This window comes from Hyperolius riggenbachi, chromosome 5 (genome assembly GCF_040937935.1).
Source record: "Hyperolius riggenbachi isolate aHypRig1 chromosome 5, aHypRig1.pri, whole genome shotgun sequence".
Classification (NCBI taxonomy): domain Eukaryota; kingdom Metazoa; phylum Chordata; class Amphibia; order Anura; family Hyperoliidae; genus Hyperolius; species Hyperolius riggenbachi.
In genome coordinates, this window is record NC_090650.1 from 260,601,350 (window position 1) to 260,620,840 (window position 19,491).

General features: G+C 43.4%; 1 protein-coding gene across 2 annotated transcripts in view; it reads right to left on the minus strand.

Annotated features, from left to right (window-relative positions):
• Positions 1-610: 610 nt before the first annotated feature.
• SSR1 (signal sequence receptor subunit 1) overlaps positions 611-19,491 on the minus strand; it is a 39,962-nt gene continuing 21,081 nt past the window's right edge. Inside the window, exons 6-9 of one of the 2 annotated variants that reach the window (XM_068236854.1) lie at positions 18,612-18,690; positions 12,146-12,239; positions 8,752-8,766; positions 611-1,453 (exon numbers count right to left, since the gene is read on the minus strand). In XM_068236854.1, the coding sequence (XP_068092955.1) occupies positions 1,386-1,453; positions 8,752-8,766; positions 12,146-12,239; positions 18,612-18,690 (256 nt within the window). In that variant the 3' untranslated portion in view covers positions 611-1,385. The remainder of the gene's footprint in view (positions 1,454-8,751; positions 8,767-12,145; positions 12,240-18,611; positions 18,691-19,491) is intronic. The other variant, XM_068236855.1, reaches the window with a different exon arrangement.

The window sequence follows — 19,491 nt, forward strand, 5'->3', positions numbered from 1 at the left end:
AGAACTCCAGTCCCCGCCTGCATCCCTTCCCTCCCTGCTGATTGGAGGGAAGGGACGGGGGCAGGGACCGGAGCTATGCAGGAGGCGGGGGAGCAGCTGAGACTGACACTATAGATGTAAACACAGCCTCAAAGCATGGCTGTGATTTATGAGGGATTGCAGAGTGCAGGGGGACCTTAGTGGGGTTTGGGATAGCAACAGAGGCTGGGCTGTATAGGCAGATCCAGCCTCTGTATGCAGATAACATTCTTTAAACACACCTCGGGTTCTCTTTAAACCTTGAACACAAGCATGAGGACTGTGAGCAGAGATCTGTTCAGATACACTGCAAGCCAGCAGGCTAGCAACACATTCTGTTGCTATGGATTGAGGATGAGGACCAACAGTGCAGTGCATGACATAGCTGCATGGGGGGCATGTTGGGGAGTGGGGGAAACAAAGTAACAAAGTCCTCGACCTACACTTGGCCGGAACATCCACCATGCTTATCTGTCTAGTACATCAAGAGAGATTATGGGCCGCCTTGGCTGAGAACACTCTAGCGTGTGTACTTCGCTTTAGGTTTAAAAAACATGTTCAGCCACAATCAAAGAAAATGCAGCCAAGCACATTAGGAAAAGTATTTCATTTTTTATTTAAGAATGTGTTTTTTTTGTACACTTGCAGGCAGACCGCTTACAAACATCCTGTCCATTTATAAAAGTTTGCTTCCCCCTTTTGTACAGTTAGATTTGCCTACCTGCTTGGACGTCTGATTTCCCTCGATTCATAGGACAACCTCTTAAAACCATTTTACAATCCACACATGCCAGCAATTACCCAAATCAAGATATCCAAAGTGCCAACTTCTATTTAAAGTTTTGGCATCTCTGAACATTGGTGAAGGTGGTACACTGCTACAGACAGGCAAAGAGAGCTCAAAGTTATCTTCTCCTGTCACTACGCTGTATAGCAGCACAACGCACGCTGTTTGACCAGGCCTCAGAATCAAAGGCATGCCGATGTAAGCACAAGTCTCTGCTTATGCCACGCTAGAACATAAAAAAAGTCACATTTCTCCCCAAAAAAGTGAACATGAGTCAGGAAACAAACCCACCAGATAATACGGACATGCAGCTTAGGGCTTCAGAGTTCGTGGCCCAATGCTGCAATGCAAAATTCCAGGAGATGCACTGTACAAGGATATTCTGGGCTTGAGTCTTTCATGGAATAAGGGCAAAAAGAAAAAAAAAAAAAAAATTGAGTGGAGCGACACGTATTTGTTATTGCAGTCTGATTATTTGACACGGCTTCAATTCGCTTCCCACTCCAGTTGGCCATGTTGGAAGGTCCACCCTGGTCAGACAGGGCAGTACTAGTGGACAGACTAGATTGCAAAGCACAGTCTATTCATCAGATCCTGCTGATCTTTTCTGGGCTCTTTTACGTGGAGATCTTCTTGGAGAAGCTTTGTCTGGTAAGGAAAATAAAATTGACAAGTCATACCTTTTCTGTAAGTATTGCATTTAGAATAAATAGGTACTATATTCATTTTCCATTTTCTTGGATGTAGGGTTAGTTTAGCATTTTTTTTTTTTTAAACAGTTTTTTTATTTTATTTATAACAGCAACCATACAGGGTGATATTGTGTTGAAACGAACAAATTTAGTACAATACTATGATATGAAACGCAATTAAGCCTATAACATTGTAAACGCTCATTTGTTCATCGTCTCAAAAGTCTAAATGATCCCTCCTGGTTCCCCTTAGTTTAGCAATTCTTTCAAACAATGCTCAGCACCTTGACCAGTTGGTGGGTGTGTAACTGCTGCCATCAACCTCCCATGTCCAGGTCCTCCATGTAAAAATACCATAATTAGGATCGAGTGATCCTGTCACTTGAAGTCTGGCAGTTAGCCCTGTGAGACTGTTCACCAGGGTCCACTGCACTCCTTAGCTGGATATATACACTATAATCTCGTTATAGTAAACTCCAAGGGACCAGGAAAAGTGGTTTACTATCAGTGTTCTCCCCAGAATTTTTCTCCAGCCGGGTGGCATGGAAAAGTAGCTGGGTGGTGCGAGACGGGGAAATTTGGTGGTTATGGGGGTTATTGCTGTGCTCCACACGGGAGTGTTTGTTGCATGTCAGATGTTAATGCTGCTGAGAGAAAAGTAAGGGTGGTCGGGGGTGGGGGGGGATGTAGCGGGTCAAGGGGTATTGCAGATCTCATAGTGCGCATACCTTGTAGTCTCTCTACACTGGCTCAAGAGTTCATTCTTTAGTTTGTGCAATGGACCACTTTGCACAGACTTTTGCTGCACAGTTTTCACAGCACAGAGTAACTGCCAGAGTTAGCTGACAGGCTGACATTATAAGAAAATAAAAAAACATATACCAGAAGGTCAGATGATAATGCCCAATATATGGGGGATATGTGCAGGAGTAAACTAACCTATCACTAACAATGATCAGAAAAAAAAAAGACCACAATTAATCACAAGCCTGATCATCATTCAGAAAATTTTGTTTTGCAGTTTAGGTGCACACCATATTGGCCAACACAAAGCACACCGCAGCACCGAGAGATAGCTTAAAAAAAAAGCAAATAGATAAGTGTTGTTGGTTATTAGCAGCTGTGTTACAAAATGCTGGGTAAGCTGATCAGACCTCCAAAGCAATCCAGTGCTAAATAACAAAACCGAGATCAGCGCACAAGGAAAACTTCTAAAGGGCAACCTACACTCCCACAGAGTGATAAATAACACTAGCAAAATGAAGGCGACAGCCAAAAGCAGAGTGAAAGAAGATCGGCAGCTTACCCACGTGTAAGACTCAAGGAGATAAGCACGCTATTCTAGCTGACTGGCTGTCACGCTGCTAAACTTCTCGTTCGTGGAGGAGTGCTTCCAGCCGCCCACAGCATGCAGAACAGAGTCCCGCCTCTTATGTCGCCCAGCCAATGAGCATTCACAAGGCGCCAGGCATCACAAATACAGCCTGCCAGGAAGTGCGAGGTCTCCTACGTAGAGGAGAGTGGCTCACGCAGCGTACGCGGAGCGCAGTACTTTTCCTATGCCCGCCGGGAACATCTAAAAATGTATGTGCATAAAAGCCAGGTGCGAGATGACTGCCCAGCGCGAGATGGCAGCCGGGCGGGCGCCCAACTTACCCGGGCGGAGCGCCCACCTATTTGATGCTGGGGAGAACACTGACTATATCAGAAATTGTCCTAGAAATGGCCTGGCATGCCCTGGTACATTCTCTGCTGCAAAGGACCAGCTCTGTCCCCCTGTTGGAGGTACAGTACATGCACTTGTACATTTAGTGGATTACAAGGTTAAGTATACATTAGTCCTGCATAGTCAGGCTGGACAAGTTGTTGGTACAGTATCCAGGGCACCTTAAAAATTGCAGCCTTCACTGAATAGAGGCAGCCACTCTTCATGCGAGTAGCTCAGATACCTCCATAGGTGGAATTTGTAGCACGTGTCCTGCAAAACTTTCTGCTCACACTTGTGCCTATCATGAAGCCTTTCTTTAAAATGCGGCCAATCTTGATAAGCCACTCTCAATGCGAATGGCTCTGATACCTCTGCGGGCAGAACTTGGCACGCTACTCTCCACTCCTTAGTTTTGCAGTGAGTAGGCCTGCTCCGATTTGCACTACAAGTGGAAGTATCTGTACGGCACTCCACACACTACCAGGAGCATCATCGCTAACAAGGGAAGAGATACCTGGGAGGGAGTGTGTACAATCCCGTGGGAGGACTGTGACAATACTTTTATCAGCGATTGGTTACTTACTAGTGTATTGGAAGTAGTAACACTGCACCCTGCTTTGTTACTGTTCACATTATTCCTCATTTTCCCCAAGCTATTTGTACAGTACTGTATATCTAGCACGCGGCGCCATTCTTGTCCTACAATTATTATCAGGCATCAACTCAGGGCTGGTTCACATTGCAAGAGCTTTTTTAGCGCTAGTGATTTGAAAAGCTCTTGTTAATGCAATGCTATGGGTGATTTTTATTAAAAAAAAAAAAAAAAAAAAAAAACAAACACCACATTGCCCAGGTGAGAACCAACACATAGCATTACATTATCAAGAGCTTTTCAAATCACAAGAGTTTAGAAAAAGCTCTTGCAGTTTGAACCAGCCCTCCCTTGCAACCAGCCTGAAGAGAGCAGCCGACCGTAGGTTTCACACTGACATATGATGTACGCACTGCCCACTATTTACTATATCCAGAGTCAGCATCATGTAGGGGCCAAAGAACAGGTTTACTATAACAGAAGTTTTACTAGATCAGAGTTTACTATACCAGGCGTTGCTACCATAGACTTATGATGGAGGTTGGCTGAACTGGAGAGGTACCGTATTTTTCGGACTATAAGACGCTCCGGACTATAAGACGCACCTGTTTTTAGAGGCGAAATCCAGGGAAAATATATATATATATATATATATATATATATATATATATATATATATATATATATATATATATATATATATATATATATACTAAAACTGGTGCGTCTATAGTGTAGGGGCATCTTATGGCCCTTCCTTACCCACATTATGTTTCCCATGTGCCTTATGTGTTCTGGTGCCCCCGTGTCATTCTTTTTCTGTCCCCCTGTGTCCTCTGGTGTCCCCATGTCCTCTGGTGTCCCTCTGTGTCATTCTCTGTCCCCGTGTCCTCTGGTGTCCCTTTATGTCCTCCAATGTCATTCTCTGTCCCCCTTGTGTCTTCTGGTGTCCCTCTATGTTCCCCAATGTCATTTTCTGTCCCCGTGTCCTTCTGTCACCCTGTGTCCCTCTATGTCATTCTCTGTCCCCTCTGGTGTCCTGTGTCATTCTCTGTCCCCATATCCTCTGGTGTCCTTCTGTCCCCCTGTGTCCCTCTGTCATTCTCTGTTCCCTCTGGTGTCCTCCTGTGTCATTTTCTGTCCCCCTGTGTCCTCTGGTGTCATTCTGTCCCCTGGTGTCCCTCTGTGTCATTCTCTGTCCCGTGTCCTCTGGTGTCATTCTGTCCCCTGGTGTCCCCCCTGTGTCATTCTCTGCCCCCCCTGTGTCCTCAGGTGTCCCCCTGTGTCATTCTCTGTCCCCATGTCCCCCTTTGTGCGGTGTTTTTATGTCCCATTACCATCCGTGAATAAGGAGACCCCCAGATAGCGATCTAGTGCTGTAAACAGTGCGCTGAACCAGCGCTGAGTGAGCGATAAGGACGTGCATAAGGAAATATGACAGATCGCTGCAGAAGCACTTTGGATAGCTTACCGAAGAGGAAGAAAAAAGGCAGCGCGAATGCCACCGCTACCGTGCAGCTTTCTCCCGGTCAGATGATGAACAAGCCTTAGACCAATCGGGTGGAGGAGCGCTGCCCCATACAGCCAATCACTGCACTCCCAGCTACTGAGGGAGTGCAGTGATTGGCCGCAATGACGAGCATGATCCCGCCCGCGGGACTATCGGGTGGTGTAACAAACCGGCAGTAGCCGTGAGCGCTGTGATTGGCTGTATGGGGCAGCGCTCCTCCACCCGATTGGTCTAATGCTGCATACACACTTGAGATAAAAGTCTCTGGAAAAGGCAAGATCACAGACCAATTATACCCCCTTCCATGTAGTATGAGAGCCATACCTTCACAGTCTATTCTATGGAGCTGCACTCCCCATCAGATAAAATCTTTGCAAGATGCTGCACACAAAGATGCCCGTACACATTCAAAAGATTATTATCTGCAAAAGATCTCTTCCTGCAATAGATCCATTCCTTCAAAATGCATTCATAGTCTATGCGATCTGCAGATCATCATACACACCTTGTTTAGCAGGCAATCATCTGCATATCATCTGCAGATTAGATCCACCAGGATGGATTTTCAGATCTGCAGATGATTGCCAGATATGCAGATGAAGTCTGTTAAACAAGGTGTGTATGAGGATCTGCAGATCTCATAGACTATGCATGCATTTTGCAGGAATGGATCTATTGCAGGAAGAGATCTTTTGCAGATAATGATCTTTTGAATGTGTAAGGGCATCTTTGTGTGCAGCATCTTGCAAAGATTTTATCTGATGGGGAGTGCAGCTCCATAGAATAGACTGTGTAGAGTATGGCTCTCATACTACATGGAATGGGGTAAAATTGGTCTGTGATCTTGCCTTTTCCAGAGACTTTTATCTCAAGTGTGTATGCAGCATAAGGCTTGTTCATCATCTGACCGGGAGAAAGCTGCACAGTAGCGGTGGCATTCGCGCTGCCTTTTTTCTTCCTCTTCGGTAAGCTATCCAAAGTGCTTCTGCAGCGATCTGTCATATTTCCTTATGCACGTCCTTATCTCTCACTCAGCGCTGGTTCAGCGCACTATTTACAGCACTAGATCGCTATCTGGGGGTCTCCTTATTCACGGATGGTAATGGGACATAAAGACACCGCACATGGGGACACCACACACAAGGGGACTAGTACAAATGATAGGCACGGTCACTACATTCGGACTATAAGACGCACTGACTTTCCCCCCCCACTTTTGAGGGAGAAAAAGTGCGTCTTATAGTCCGAAAAATACGGTAGTTTACTATATCAGCGTTCATCATAACGAGATTACACTGTACTATAAGAGGTTTTTCCAATTAAAAAAAAATGATGGTTTAATCCTTTTATTGATCTGATCTGGGAAATCGGGTTGTTGCTGAATGTGGAAAGGGAGAAACCATGGTATTAAATGTAAAGTTTTGCCACACGTCAGGTGTGCTTTATCCGGTTAAGGACCACGCTAGTTGAAATCTACTCCCCGTTTTGATACCGATGTAGATGCCAGTGCGTAGATTTCAGCTCACAGACGCCATGAGTTCTTGCCGCTTTCTGACCGCCGCAGCTCACTAAGCGCAGAGTCCTGTAAATCGGTCAGGAGCAGATTTCATTGGCTCCTGACCCTGTCTATCAATGTAAGCAACTCCCATTGTCATACATTGATAGACAGTCTGGAGCCAATGAAAGCAGCTCCTGACCGGCTCACAGGATGACTCAGAGACAGCAGAGTGTGTGAACTGAGGTTCCCGAAGCGTGGAGGGTATGTGTGGCAATTCGTTAGTATTCTGCCATTTCTTGCACCAGTGGTCTCTAGTCCTTAAAAAGGGGCACTATGGCGAACATTTTTTTAAAATTTAAAATATGTGCAAACATATACAATTAAGAAGTATGCTTTTTCCACAGTGAAATAAGCCATGAATTACTTTTCTCCTATGTTGCTGTCACTTACAGTACGTAGTAGAAATCTGACAGAAGTGACACGTTTTGGACTAGTCCATCTCTTCATAGGGGATTCTCAGAGATATTCCCAAGCCCTTAGTGAATCGCAGTTGCTCTGTCCAACTGCCAAAAAACTGTAGCGAGCAGGGAAGCTGGCCAGCATCATTGTTCAAAGCTTTTATTCTTTATAAAGATATTACCTAAAAATGATTTAAACAATGATGCTGGCCAGCTTCCCTGCTCGCTACAGTTTTTTGGCAGTTGGACAGAGCAACTGCGATTCACTAAGGGCTTGGGAATATCTCTGAGAATCCCCTATGAAGAGATGGACTAGTCCAAAACGTCTCACTTCTGTCAGATTTCTACTACCTACTGTAAGTGACAGCAACATAGTAGAAAAGTAATTTATGGCTCATTTTACTCTGGAAGAAAGTACTTATTTGTCTATGTTTGCACATATTTTAAATTTTACAATTTTTCGCTGTAGTGCCCCTTTAAGGGGGCAAAGACCGCTGTTACTTAAGTGGTTAAGAAGTGCTAAAGACGCTGTGTGTGCACGCATGTGGGGTGTCGGACTGGCTGAATATCTACTGGAACACCCACACAGCATAACAGTTACAACAAACAAGTATTATTGTATATTATTATAAATACTGGGAGCGTGAAACAGACAATACAGGGAGAGCACACCTGAAGTGAGAGGAATATGGAGGCTGACATAAACCCTGACCATGCATATAGATCAAATTATTCTCACTGAAGTATGACTGGATTAGCTGCATTCTTGTTTCAGATGTGTGATTCAGACACAACTGAGGCCACAAAGATTAGCAGGACTGCCAGGCAACTGGTATGGTTTAAAAGGAATAAAATATTGCTGCCTCGACATTACACTCACTTCAAGTGTCCTTTAAAACAGGATAGGTTCCACAACATCTTTCTCATCTCTACAGATGGCCACTAGACCATAATTAGCATTGTAGAATTCTAAATATGGTAATAATCACCACCATTAAAAGACATGCATAACCCAAGCAATGACAGATATGGCATCCGGCGTTATGGTATAAACCATACCCACATATCACAAGCTACCTGAAAGTTAGTGTGATGCACAAATGGTGTTACATCTAACATGGTAATCATGAGATATTTTACCAGCCGCACCCATAGCATCTTTCACAACCTGCTATTTTCAAATGAATGATCTTAAAGCGGAACTCCACCCAATGTTTTGATGTGAAGAAAGAATTGGTCTTCCCCAGCATGTTTATTATAGTTTGGAGCTCTGAAAGCCAGCCGCTCCTAAGTTCACCTCTACGAAATGTAATCTTTAAATATTTCTATAGAGAACTGACTAAGGTCAATAACAGCGTTGCGGTGCTTTTCTGGTGGGGAGACAGAATTGGGTGTAGTTTTCACTTTAAATACAGCATTTCCATCACAGTTCCTTTCAAGAAAGGACAAATATTCTACACTTAGAAATGAGAAGTCAAGAGGTCTCACCTCGTCTACTTTGCACTGAAGTTGCAAGGAGGCAAAAAACAGACAGCAAGATGTATTAGAGAAGAAAAAACAAAGTAATGACAGGACAGATTGCAATAAGAAATAGAAGAATTGTTCTCCAGAAATACATCAGATAACAGATATAGCATAAAAGACTAAAGCCCTCTTTGTGAATGGCTGCTTGGGAAATCCCAAAAGTACATTTAGAAAAACCTGAATTTCCGCTCAGAACTGACAAAAAAAAAAAAAAAAAAGGCAGGATATTTAGGGATGAGGCAGAACTTCCAACTCTGGGGCCGGATCCACATTATAAGCGCTTTTCTGAGCACCTTGTGATTGATTAGCACTTTCTAAAAATTCCACCCATTCACCTTCATTAAAATTGTGGTAAAAATTTACACAATCGCGTAGGGGGGGGGGGGGGGGGGGGCAGTGCGAGGGAAAAAAGCTGTGATTTTTATGAACCCGAATGGGAGAAATTAACTTTCAATCACAAAGTGCTCAGAAAAGCGCTTCTAGTGTGGATCCGGCCTGAATGCGTGGTGATCTTAACACAATGTGCATAGTGTGCAAGCTGCCCAAGAGATAATGCGGTCTCCTACTGCAGCCAGAGTCACTTCAGTCATCACCACTATTAGACATGAGACACTAAGGGAGATCGAATTACACCAGTATACATGCCAGCAAAGGGGAAGCGAGGGATCAGAAAATGACCTGGTCAAAGGGCGAGGGAACAACAGAGCGAGGAGCAAGCAGCTGGCGGCTGCGTGATCACATCCACTAATCTAAGATTGTACTACAACATGATCGGACACAAAGATTTGCTGGTGGTGGAAGTGGCAAATGTGAAGCACACTGATGCTTGTCAGCTCTCAGGATCTGCACACAATCACTGCTCTGACTTATGTTGCTAGCTAGCAAGAGTACATCTGCACTCCTGACAACGCCCTTTTGTGTGAAACATGTAGAGATCACTAGGTGGCACTGTATTAGATTATCACCCCTTTTTTTGCCAATTCTACCAGCTACATTACCATTACTCTTGCAGAACATGCATCTGCGACACACTGTTTATGGGGTCTGTAGTAGCAGAAGCCGCATACCATTGCAGTGACTGTTACAAACTCCATCCCTGTGACACTTCACCTGTTTGCCATGAATAGGGCAACAGCGTATAGTAATGTACGGGTTCTCACTTTTTGCTACTCCTGCAATTGTATAGCATAGCTTCACTTATACAGTGTGTTGCAACACTGTGGGATAGCTACCAACAGGAGGGGGGAAATCAGCAAAGGCCCTGTCAGTGCTACCTTCATTTTGACAACAGTTTTTTTTAGGGTAATAGTGAAAGTCATCGTTTATCAGACTAAGTTTTATTATGGATCAATAAAGTTTTACTTTATAGTACAGATAAGGTAAAAACAAATATTTGGCAGTTGTGGTGAATAGGTGAAATGTGCTTTGCTTACAACAGCCGACTTAGGCTGCTTTAACAGTAAGACGTTACAGGCGCACGGTAGTGCAGCCTGTAACGCAGCCCACTGCACAGCAATGAAAAAAAAAAAATCAATGGGCTGTTCAGTGCCCACGTTGCGTTACATTGTAGTGCAGCACGTTCAAACAAAGTGCTGCATGCTGTGCGTTATACGCGGCTAAGCCGCGTTAGACTGTTTGCACATGCTCAGTAATGAAGGAGGAGGTCTCCCCTCCTCCTCCGCGGCCAGCCACATGGCTAATTAATATTCAGTGACGTGCAGTGTTTACTTACTGGAGCGGCCGCTCTGTGCGGCGATTGCCCGGCGAGACCACGTAATGCGGATCACATGGTCTCCGCATCCCATAGCATAAAAAAGGCGCACCAAGAGCTGCATAACACCGCTCTTGGTAGCGTCGTCCTACAACACCACCAGGCGTTGCATTAGGGGCACGTTATGCGACCTATAACGTCCCCTAAAACGCAACGTCCTGGTGGGAAAGAGGCCTTAAAGTAGCAGGAATTCAGATTCTTATAAAATGCCCATTCACAACAGATTCCTGAAGATTTACCCATCACAGTTACAAATGAAGACCCACAGTAAGTAAGTGAGAAGTCAGAATGAAATGCACTGGCAGTATCAGGATTATGTAGATTGGACAATTATAGCTCTAAACTAGAAATCAGGTACTTTTTACATAATTACTGCAAAACATGACTAAAGCTAGCCATACACTTATAAATTGCAACCCAATGTGGCAAAACAATCAGCTCCTCTTTTGAAAGGAATCGATTTCAACCAAATGCTGCACATCGATTTGCAATAGATTGCAGCAGGGAAACTTTCAATGCAACACTATGGGCTGTCGATCTACCGCCGCTCCTGCCCTGCCCTCACCTGAACTAGATCTTCTGTCTTGTCTGATCAATATTTTCGATAAATTTTTGGTTAAAATCATCCACAAGTTGGACTGGAAATTGTAGGAGGATCAATTCCCTGATTCCCTGCAGGTCGATAAAATCTGCAGAAACTTAAATAAGGGGGGGGGGGGGGGGGGGTGGAGAATCAAAGTATATAGGCACCTTTAGTATGTCCCAATCTGCTGAAGAAGCGCCGCATGCTGGCAGTGCGAAAAGGCTGTTGATCCTCTCACTGCCTTGTAAAGTTTCTCTCTTCATAGTGGTGGTATTGCCTGGTAACGTTTTTATCGAGCTTTTCAAATAAAGGGATATTTTTAATGGCTATGCACTACCACTTTATCTTAGTGAAAATGTAATGCAGTTGGCTCTGGTAAGCTGGACTCTTTGTATGGAGAGTAAGGTTTTGGTCCAGTGCATCGCTCTCTCACTGGAAATGTATGGGCACCATTACTATGTCCAAATCTCACCTCACACCTGATTCAGAAATAACTAATGTATAGCCATTAGGCATGGTCAATGAGATGCAAATAATTTGAGCTGATGCAGCATTATGCAAATTTGTATGCAGCTTGAACATGAACCAATCAAATCCTGCTGAGGGAAAATGCGATTGGTCCATTTTCAAGCTGCATAAATATGCATATAAAATTTGCATAGTCCTGCATCAACCTGAAATGATTTGCATCTCATTGACCACCCCTATTAGCTATATCAAAATACACTGCACCAGTACAAGACTGGAGTAAAAACATAAAAATATAGCAAGGCAACTTTCACTTCTCTGCAAATTTTTCTATAAACGGAATTAAATGTGCAGTTTACTTTATCATGTCAACCTGACAACCAAAGCACTATACATATGGACCACTCATCAAGTTTTTTTTATTTAAAAGAAGGCAACCATGGTAACCTTGTATTATCGCAAATACCATAATATAGTGGGAAGGCAGTCTATGATTGATAGATTAGTATTAATAGAAATAAGATCTGAATACATACTGATCTGGCTCAGAGTTTCAGCTGGAATCCAGCTCATGTCAACATCATTCTGATTAGATGTGCCCATCTCCACTTTCGGTGCTGGCCTTTTTCTCTGCAGACAGAAAATAAAATGGCATCAAGCATGAAGACAACAAATCCATATAAAGACAGCAATAATATTATGATGGCTGGATACACAGCGTGATCTCTGTACAAAAATAATCCTTGATGGTTAAGGTAATCAAGTTTGCAGCCGATACCACTACATTAGGACTCATTGGTGAAGATGGGGAGCACGAATATCGGAACGTGATTGAGCAGATCCACAGGTGGTATAAGGACAATAATCTTGTGCTAAATATGACAAAGACTGTGGAACTGATAGTGGATTTTAGAAGGAACACAGCGCCACCCGAACCTTTCTGCACTGATGGAACTGAGGTCTCCAGGGTACATAGCGCTGGGTTTCTAGGCACCTGCATCACGAGGAACCTGAGATGGGACGTTAATATCACCATAATCCAAAAGAAGGCCCAGCAAAGGCTGTTCTTCCTAAGGCAGCTGAGGAAGTTTGGAATGCCAAGGGAGATACTGACCAGTTTCTATACCACTACTATCGAATCGGTCCTTTGCACCTCCATCATTGTTTGGTACTCAGGGACAAAACGCAAGAAACAAACTCCAGAGGGTGATCAATGCCGCCGAGGAGATTATTGGGTCATCCCTGCCCCCTCTAGATCTCCTTCACACAACGAGAAAGAGGTCCAGGGCCAACAGGATCACAGAAGACCCCTTCCACCCTGGTAGTCGCTTCTTCAACCTCCTTCCCTCAGGCCGTCGCTATAGGTTCATCCCCTCCAAAACCACCAGATGTAACACCTTCTTCCCCAAGAAGTGGTCCTCAACTCAAGCTCTCACCCTGAGGATTTCCCCGGGTCTCCTTCAGCTCCTCTGGTGCCCCAACGTATGAACACTTGCCCATAGGCTGACTCTCACCGGTTGAACTGGACCATATGTTATCATGTATGCTCTGGATAGGGGGTAGAGAGATCTGCAATACGCATTGTTACGGTCACACGGTTATTGTGCCATGCTCTATGTAGTTATGTTTATGTTGCTGTATTTGCACTATGCCAGCTGCCATGTGTCCATAAATAATTCTGGGCGCGATGCCTGTTAAAGGCTTCCGATTCTGATCATGTGACAGTACCAGAAAGGTCAATAGTACAATATTGCTGATATTGTTCAGTAGCAGAGATGAATGCTACTCCTACACGGACGTAAAAGCTTAATACGCTTCATAACAAAATCCTTAAAAAGGAGTGTACTTGAAACTGTAAAAAAAAGTGAAAGTACTTATCTCCAGAGCACTGGCACAAGTTTACACCACAGGAAGTGTGCTGCATGCACCTCTCTCACTGAGAGGAAATATGACTAAATGTGTGGCGCAGAGGAGAGATGCTACAGGAAACAAGCGAGGTTCCTCTGACGGCCAGCTAGTGAAAAGACTATGTTCTCTCTAAAGTGCTGCAGAGCATATCAGTGCTATATAAATACACTGATCATTTTCTGGGACTGACTGTGACAGCTGCACTTCTAAGTAAAAGTTAAACCTTATCCCTTGCAAGTAAGCCAGCTCTGACACTGAAGTATCTCAGGGAAAGGGATGTTCAAATGAGATTCAGATAATGGAGTGGATTCAGATTTATGCCAATTTTTATTTTTGCAAATGTTGGCAGCTTGAAAATGCAGAAACTGAATAAGACCGCTGAATAATAGGATTTTCATGGTTCACATTTGCAGAAAAAAATCTGTATTAAAAAAAACAAAAAAAAAACCCTATCTTAAACTACATACACAAACTAGAAGGTTAAGCTTTGACTGCCTTAGACAAGAATAGTTTGTGCAAATAGTTTGTGTACAGCGGCTGCTTTATCGGCCCAGAAACAGCCCCGATCACATTTTTTTCACCATTTCCCCCACCAGTGGGAAGCTGCTCCCTCGTGCAAGCTTGTTGTCCCTCCGTCCCATAACCAATGCGCTGCTAGCCTGTTTGTATAGAACTCTGCCACGATCTGTCGCCCAAGGGATTGAGCCCCAATCCCTACCTGCCGACAAAAATTGCAAGTGTGTACTTAGCTTTATTCTAGTGACCTACCCTAGAGGCAAAATATTTCTGAGATTAAGCAGCACTTGATAGAATACTTGCCATAGTAAAGCCAAGCACTACACTTTAGCCCTGTACATATAACAGACAAAGTTGGCCAAGTGGGCTGTTGTAGCCAAGAATCTAGCAAGAGCAGACAGAAGCATCCCACGAGGTCCCTTTAAGATCCGAGCATGCTGGCTTTGTCAACAACAGATGGTCAAGCACATTGTTCCCTCCTTACCCCGCCTTTCAAAAGTTGCTCCATCAATTTACCCCAATGCTCCTAGCTCAAGATCAGGTGGGCTTCACCAAGGGCCGTCAGGCCTCGGATGCCACCAGACGTATGACTACTATACTGAGACACATTGAGCTCTGTCGGACGCCTTCTCTCCTCCTGACTTTGGATGAGGAGAAGGCGTACGACAGAGTTCACTGGCGTTTCCTCACATTAAATAAATTTGGGCTATCAGGTACAACAAACTCAGCTATTATGGCATTATACACTGCCCCATCTGCCAGAGTGAATGCTGCAGGGTTCATTTCTAAACCATTCCCAATCACTAATGGTACCCGTCAGGGATGCCCATTATCGGATTATCCCCAATAATTTTCGTGTTACTGATGGAAACAATAGCCCAAAAAATAAGAGCGAACCCTAATATTTCAGGAATTAAGATCAAGGACACCAACAATGTAATTAGCCTGTTTGCTGATGATGTAGCATTATTACTAACCACCCCTGAATCCTCACTGCCAGCACTTCTGGCTGATCTTAAGACCTTCTCTGAAGTTTCCCTATACAAATTGAACCAACACAAGTCATTCATCTTAGCACTTAACCTTTCCCCAAACAGGGAACAACACTTAAGAGCGCAGTATTCATTTGCATGGGCAGAGACGTACCTCGGGATCCAATTAACAAAGCGATCCACTGACCTATTTAAATATAACTATGTCAACTTACTAGCAGAAGTAAGGAAAGAATGTTCAATCTTTAGTAAATTCTGGATCTCATGGGCTGGGAGGATAGCCGCCTTTAAAATGTTCTTACTACCCAAAATCCTCCATATATTCCGTACCTTGCATATCCCTCTACCCATATCTTGGTTCTCAGATCTCAAAAAAAAAAATGTATTAACAACTTCATATGGAATGGGAAGAAAATCCGGACCGCTTACCAAGTTATGACCTTACCCAAATTAATGGGGGGGGGATGGGCCTCCCTGACATGGAAAAATATTATCATGCATCCAACTTAGAAATGGTTAGACACTGGTGGAGTCACACGTCTGACAAACTCTGGGTGAATCTCAGATAATGGGTGTAAATCTCAGAAATCTGTTGATAAGTATAGCTATGGGAGCAAATACCCCAACTACCCAATTTCCTACAATACAAACCTCCCTTAAAGCGTGGGAATACTTCCTGAAGCACCCGTCTCCCAAAACAGATGAAACTATCATCCCAACCCCTCTCTCGGTCCTCACACATTTTATACCAGATATTGACCTCAGAGTATGAGAAAGTGCTGGAATCCACCGACTACAAGATATTTTGGAGGATACCCAAATTAAAACTTTTGCCACATTAACACGGCAATACTATATTCCACAAACACAGCTATTCTCATATCATAGAATCTTCCATCTATTTAAAGCAAAAACAATCTCAATCCCATCGCTACCCTCCTCGATCTTAACAATAGAGGGCCATACACTGGCGGCATATCATTATGGTATAACTCCATCCATCTAAATTATGTCTCCACGATAAACAAATATGCCTTAACTTGGTCGTCAGACCTCAAGTGCAGTATCACGGTAGAACATTTGAAGTTAGCATATAAGACAATTGCCAAAGCCTCTAAATGCAAAACCCATTGGGAAATTTCCAGAAAGATCCTTTTCAGATGGCACAGAACCCCAAGACAAATAGCATCATTTCCACCAAATACACCCCCTACTTGCTGGAAGTAAAAGAAATAGGCACCCACCTACACATGCTCTGGAAATGCCCAATAGTGGCTAAACTATGGAACAAGGTTGCATTTTATATTCAAAAAGCCTTCCTACACAATTTCAAACTACAACCTAAGTTAGCATTGCTATTTGTGGGAATTTCAGATTTACCCAACTCCTGCCGCCATCTAATTGCCCATATTGGATAATTGGAAAATCCCCTGACGAATTCTGTTCTACTCAATTACTAACCACTACCAGATTAAACATACGTATGGAACAGAGGATCAGATCCAGACTAGGATTAAGAGGGTATAACTTCACAGTACCGCAAACTTGGGAACCATAAATCCCATTCTCCATACTCTGAGGTCAGGTCTCCCCAGATGTAAGGACCAAGCCCAATATCTCAATCCATACTTGGATACCACCCCCCCGAGTTAACACATGCGCTAACTATAAGGCTAAAGATCTTAGACAAGAAAAAGAGGTAATTAAGTGTTGATACATGCTGATGTTATAATGTTAGAACTAATTTAGTTTAGAGCGGTTACTTTAAACATCTAACCTGCACTGCGAACGGTAAGTCAGACCTTGGCTTTGTATTAGGTAGATCATATATGATATACAACTGGCTATACTCTGATAGGGGCCCTCCTGGCCACCTGAATCTATCAGAAAGGGAAAGCTTAAACTACCTGTCTGGATACCCTACGGGTTATGTAAACGCTGGATTAGATAGTTTAAAGGTTAAATACCTTCCATGGATTTACCTATATGAAAATACTGCATTGCTATGTAAACACTATAGATGCAATTTATGCATTGTTCCGCTATGTTTAAACATGCTATGTTAAAAATTTCAATAAAAAGAGATTGATGGAAAAAATAAAAAGTTGCTCCATCATGCGCTATGGCGCCGTCCCTCATGCCATCGCCAATGCAATTTTGTTCATGCTGGATCCACATACCTCTATGCATTGTTCGTTTCTCTCCTCGTTCTGCTAGGCTCCCATAATAACTCCTTTTAAAAAATTTGATTTTTGGCTAAAAATCTAATTTTAAGGACAGGAAGAGGCAAGCTTTCTGCAAAGTTCCCTCCCATCACGGGGCAGGGAATGAGGATAATAGGAGGGAACATCACAGTAAGCATGCATCTTCCTGTCTAAAACTAACTTTAGCAAAAAGTAAAAAACACAAGGAGTGATTATGGGGACAAGAAGGAACAGAAAGGAATGGACAATGCACAGAGGTATGTGGGTCCAGCATGAACATATCTCTCTGCTCGGGTAATCTTGCTTGGGTCAGTTGTCCTTGATAACCAACACACTAAATAAGCAAAATAAAAGGGAACAAAGAAAGCCAATCTAGTGTAGTAAACTGCATATATTAGGAGGAGTTTATAATACATACAGTACTTACAAAATAGAATTAGCAACCACAGTGGGTGAAGAGAACCTTTCCCTTATTACAGTTTGGGGGTGGGGGTGGGGAGTCTGATGAATGCAACAGTGGAAAAAAAAAAAATGACGACATTTCAGCACTTGATAAAGGCATGCGTGCCGAAATGTTGTGCTATGTTGTGGTTATGGTACTAATTAAGCGATTAGTGCAAAATCCAAGGTGGAGACGCAGCCCTTTTTTCTCTGTTGCTGTATACGTCTGCACCATTTAGGATACAGGTGCTGGCTGGTCAACTCCCTGGTTGTGGAATTATTGATAGCAGTTTGAGCAATTGGGGGCCTTTTCGATTTCAAAGTCTGATGAATGGTCACAATTAGAAATTCTTTAAAAATGACAGCAACTCCAAAACGCATAGCTCCCCTCAACCCACAGGGCAAAAACCACGTCTATATTTATTTATTTTAGTATTTATATAGTGCTGACATATTACGCAGCGCTGTAAACGGTGTATTATGTTGTCACTAACGGTACCTCAGAGGGGCTCACAATCTTATCCCTACCACCGTCATGTGTCTATGTATGTATAATGTAGCGCATGTATCGTAGTCTCAGGCCAATTAGAGGAAAGCCAATTCATTTGTATGTTTTTGGGATATGGGAGGAAACCCAGCAAAGCGAGAGCACTAACCATTACGCCACTGTGCTTCCCCATCTTAATTCCTAATCCCTTCAGATTTGAAATTATTCAGCCTCCATATCATTCTCCACCTAGAGAGATTCTCTACACTTAGTGATGGTTTGCACTTACACCTAGCGATAGCCATTTTGTAATGCGATTTTCTGGTAATTGTGCTTTGTGATATTGTGCCAAACGTGCTGCATTTGCGATTGTATCCAAACTGCAACTCTGCAGTGCGAAATCTGAGAGAATCAATTTTAGAGTGGGGTATACAGAGGAACACCTTGTATTTACCTTTCTAGACTCCAGAAGCTGATGCAGACCAACAATCACAAGCAAGCCAAGCCCACCAAGGAAAAGGTACATAAAAATCCTACAACATAAAAGGAAATAAATATTAGAGAATACCTTTCATAGCTGTAAAAACAAAACAAAACAAAACACAAAAAAAACACCACCATTGAGAAGGTCAAGTACTTAAAGTAAACAATAAAATTTATCGAGAGGGACGACTCTGGACAGAATTGAGCCTAGTGACTGAATACCTCTTTGTCCTTCCCCAGGCAATCTTGGAAAGTACCCGCGCCCCCCCTCCCAATTACTTCTGAAGAGGACACCACCTCTGTCCTGCACATGCACGGGCTTGCACAGTACAGATCCACTCGGAAAGAAAAGCCTCTTCAATTGGACAAACTTCTTGTATTCTAGAAGATAAGTGATGAAATATCTTCTAGGACATAAAGGAATGTCCTAATGAAGCTGCATTGTGTTCAACCTTGGCTAGGTCTTAAAGAAATTGCCAGGCGAAGGAACAAAAGGGGTTTCACTTACCTGGGGCTTCTACTAGCCCCATGCAGCCATCCTGTGCCCTCGTAGTCGCTCACTGCTGCTCCAGTCCCCCGCTGCCAGCTAGTTTAGTTTTTGCCGACCTCGGGGTCGGCAGGCCGCATTGCCTACATTTTTTTTTAGCATTCCCACTGGTGCAGGAACATTAACACATACATTTTTTAGCGGTTGTGATGCAACGCTAAAAAATGTTCTCGTTGCTACGCTAACGCCAAAATTTGTTAGCGTTGCATCGCTACCGCTAAAAAATTTGTGTGTTAATGTTCCTGCACCAGCAGGAATGCTAAAAAACGTAAGCAATGCGGCCTGCCGACCCCAAGGTCGGCAA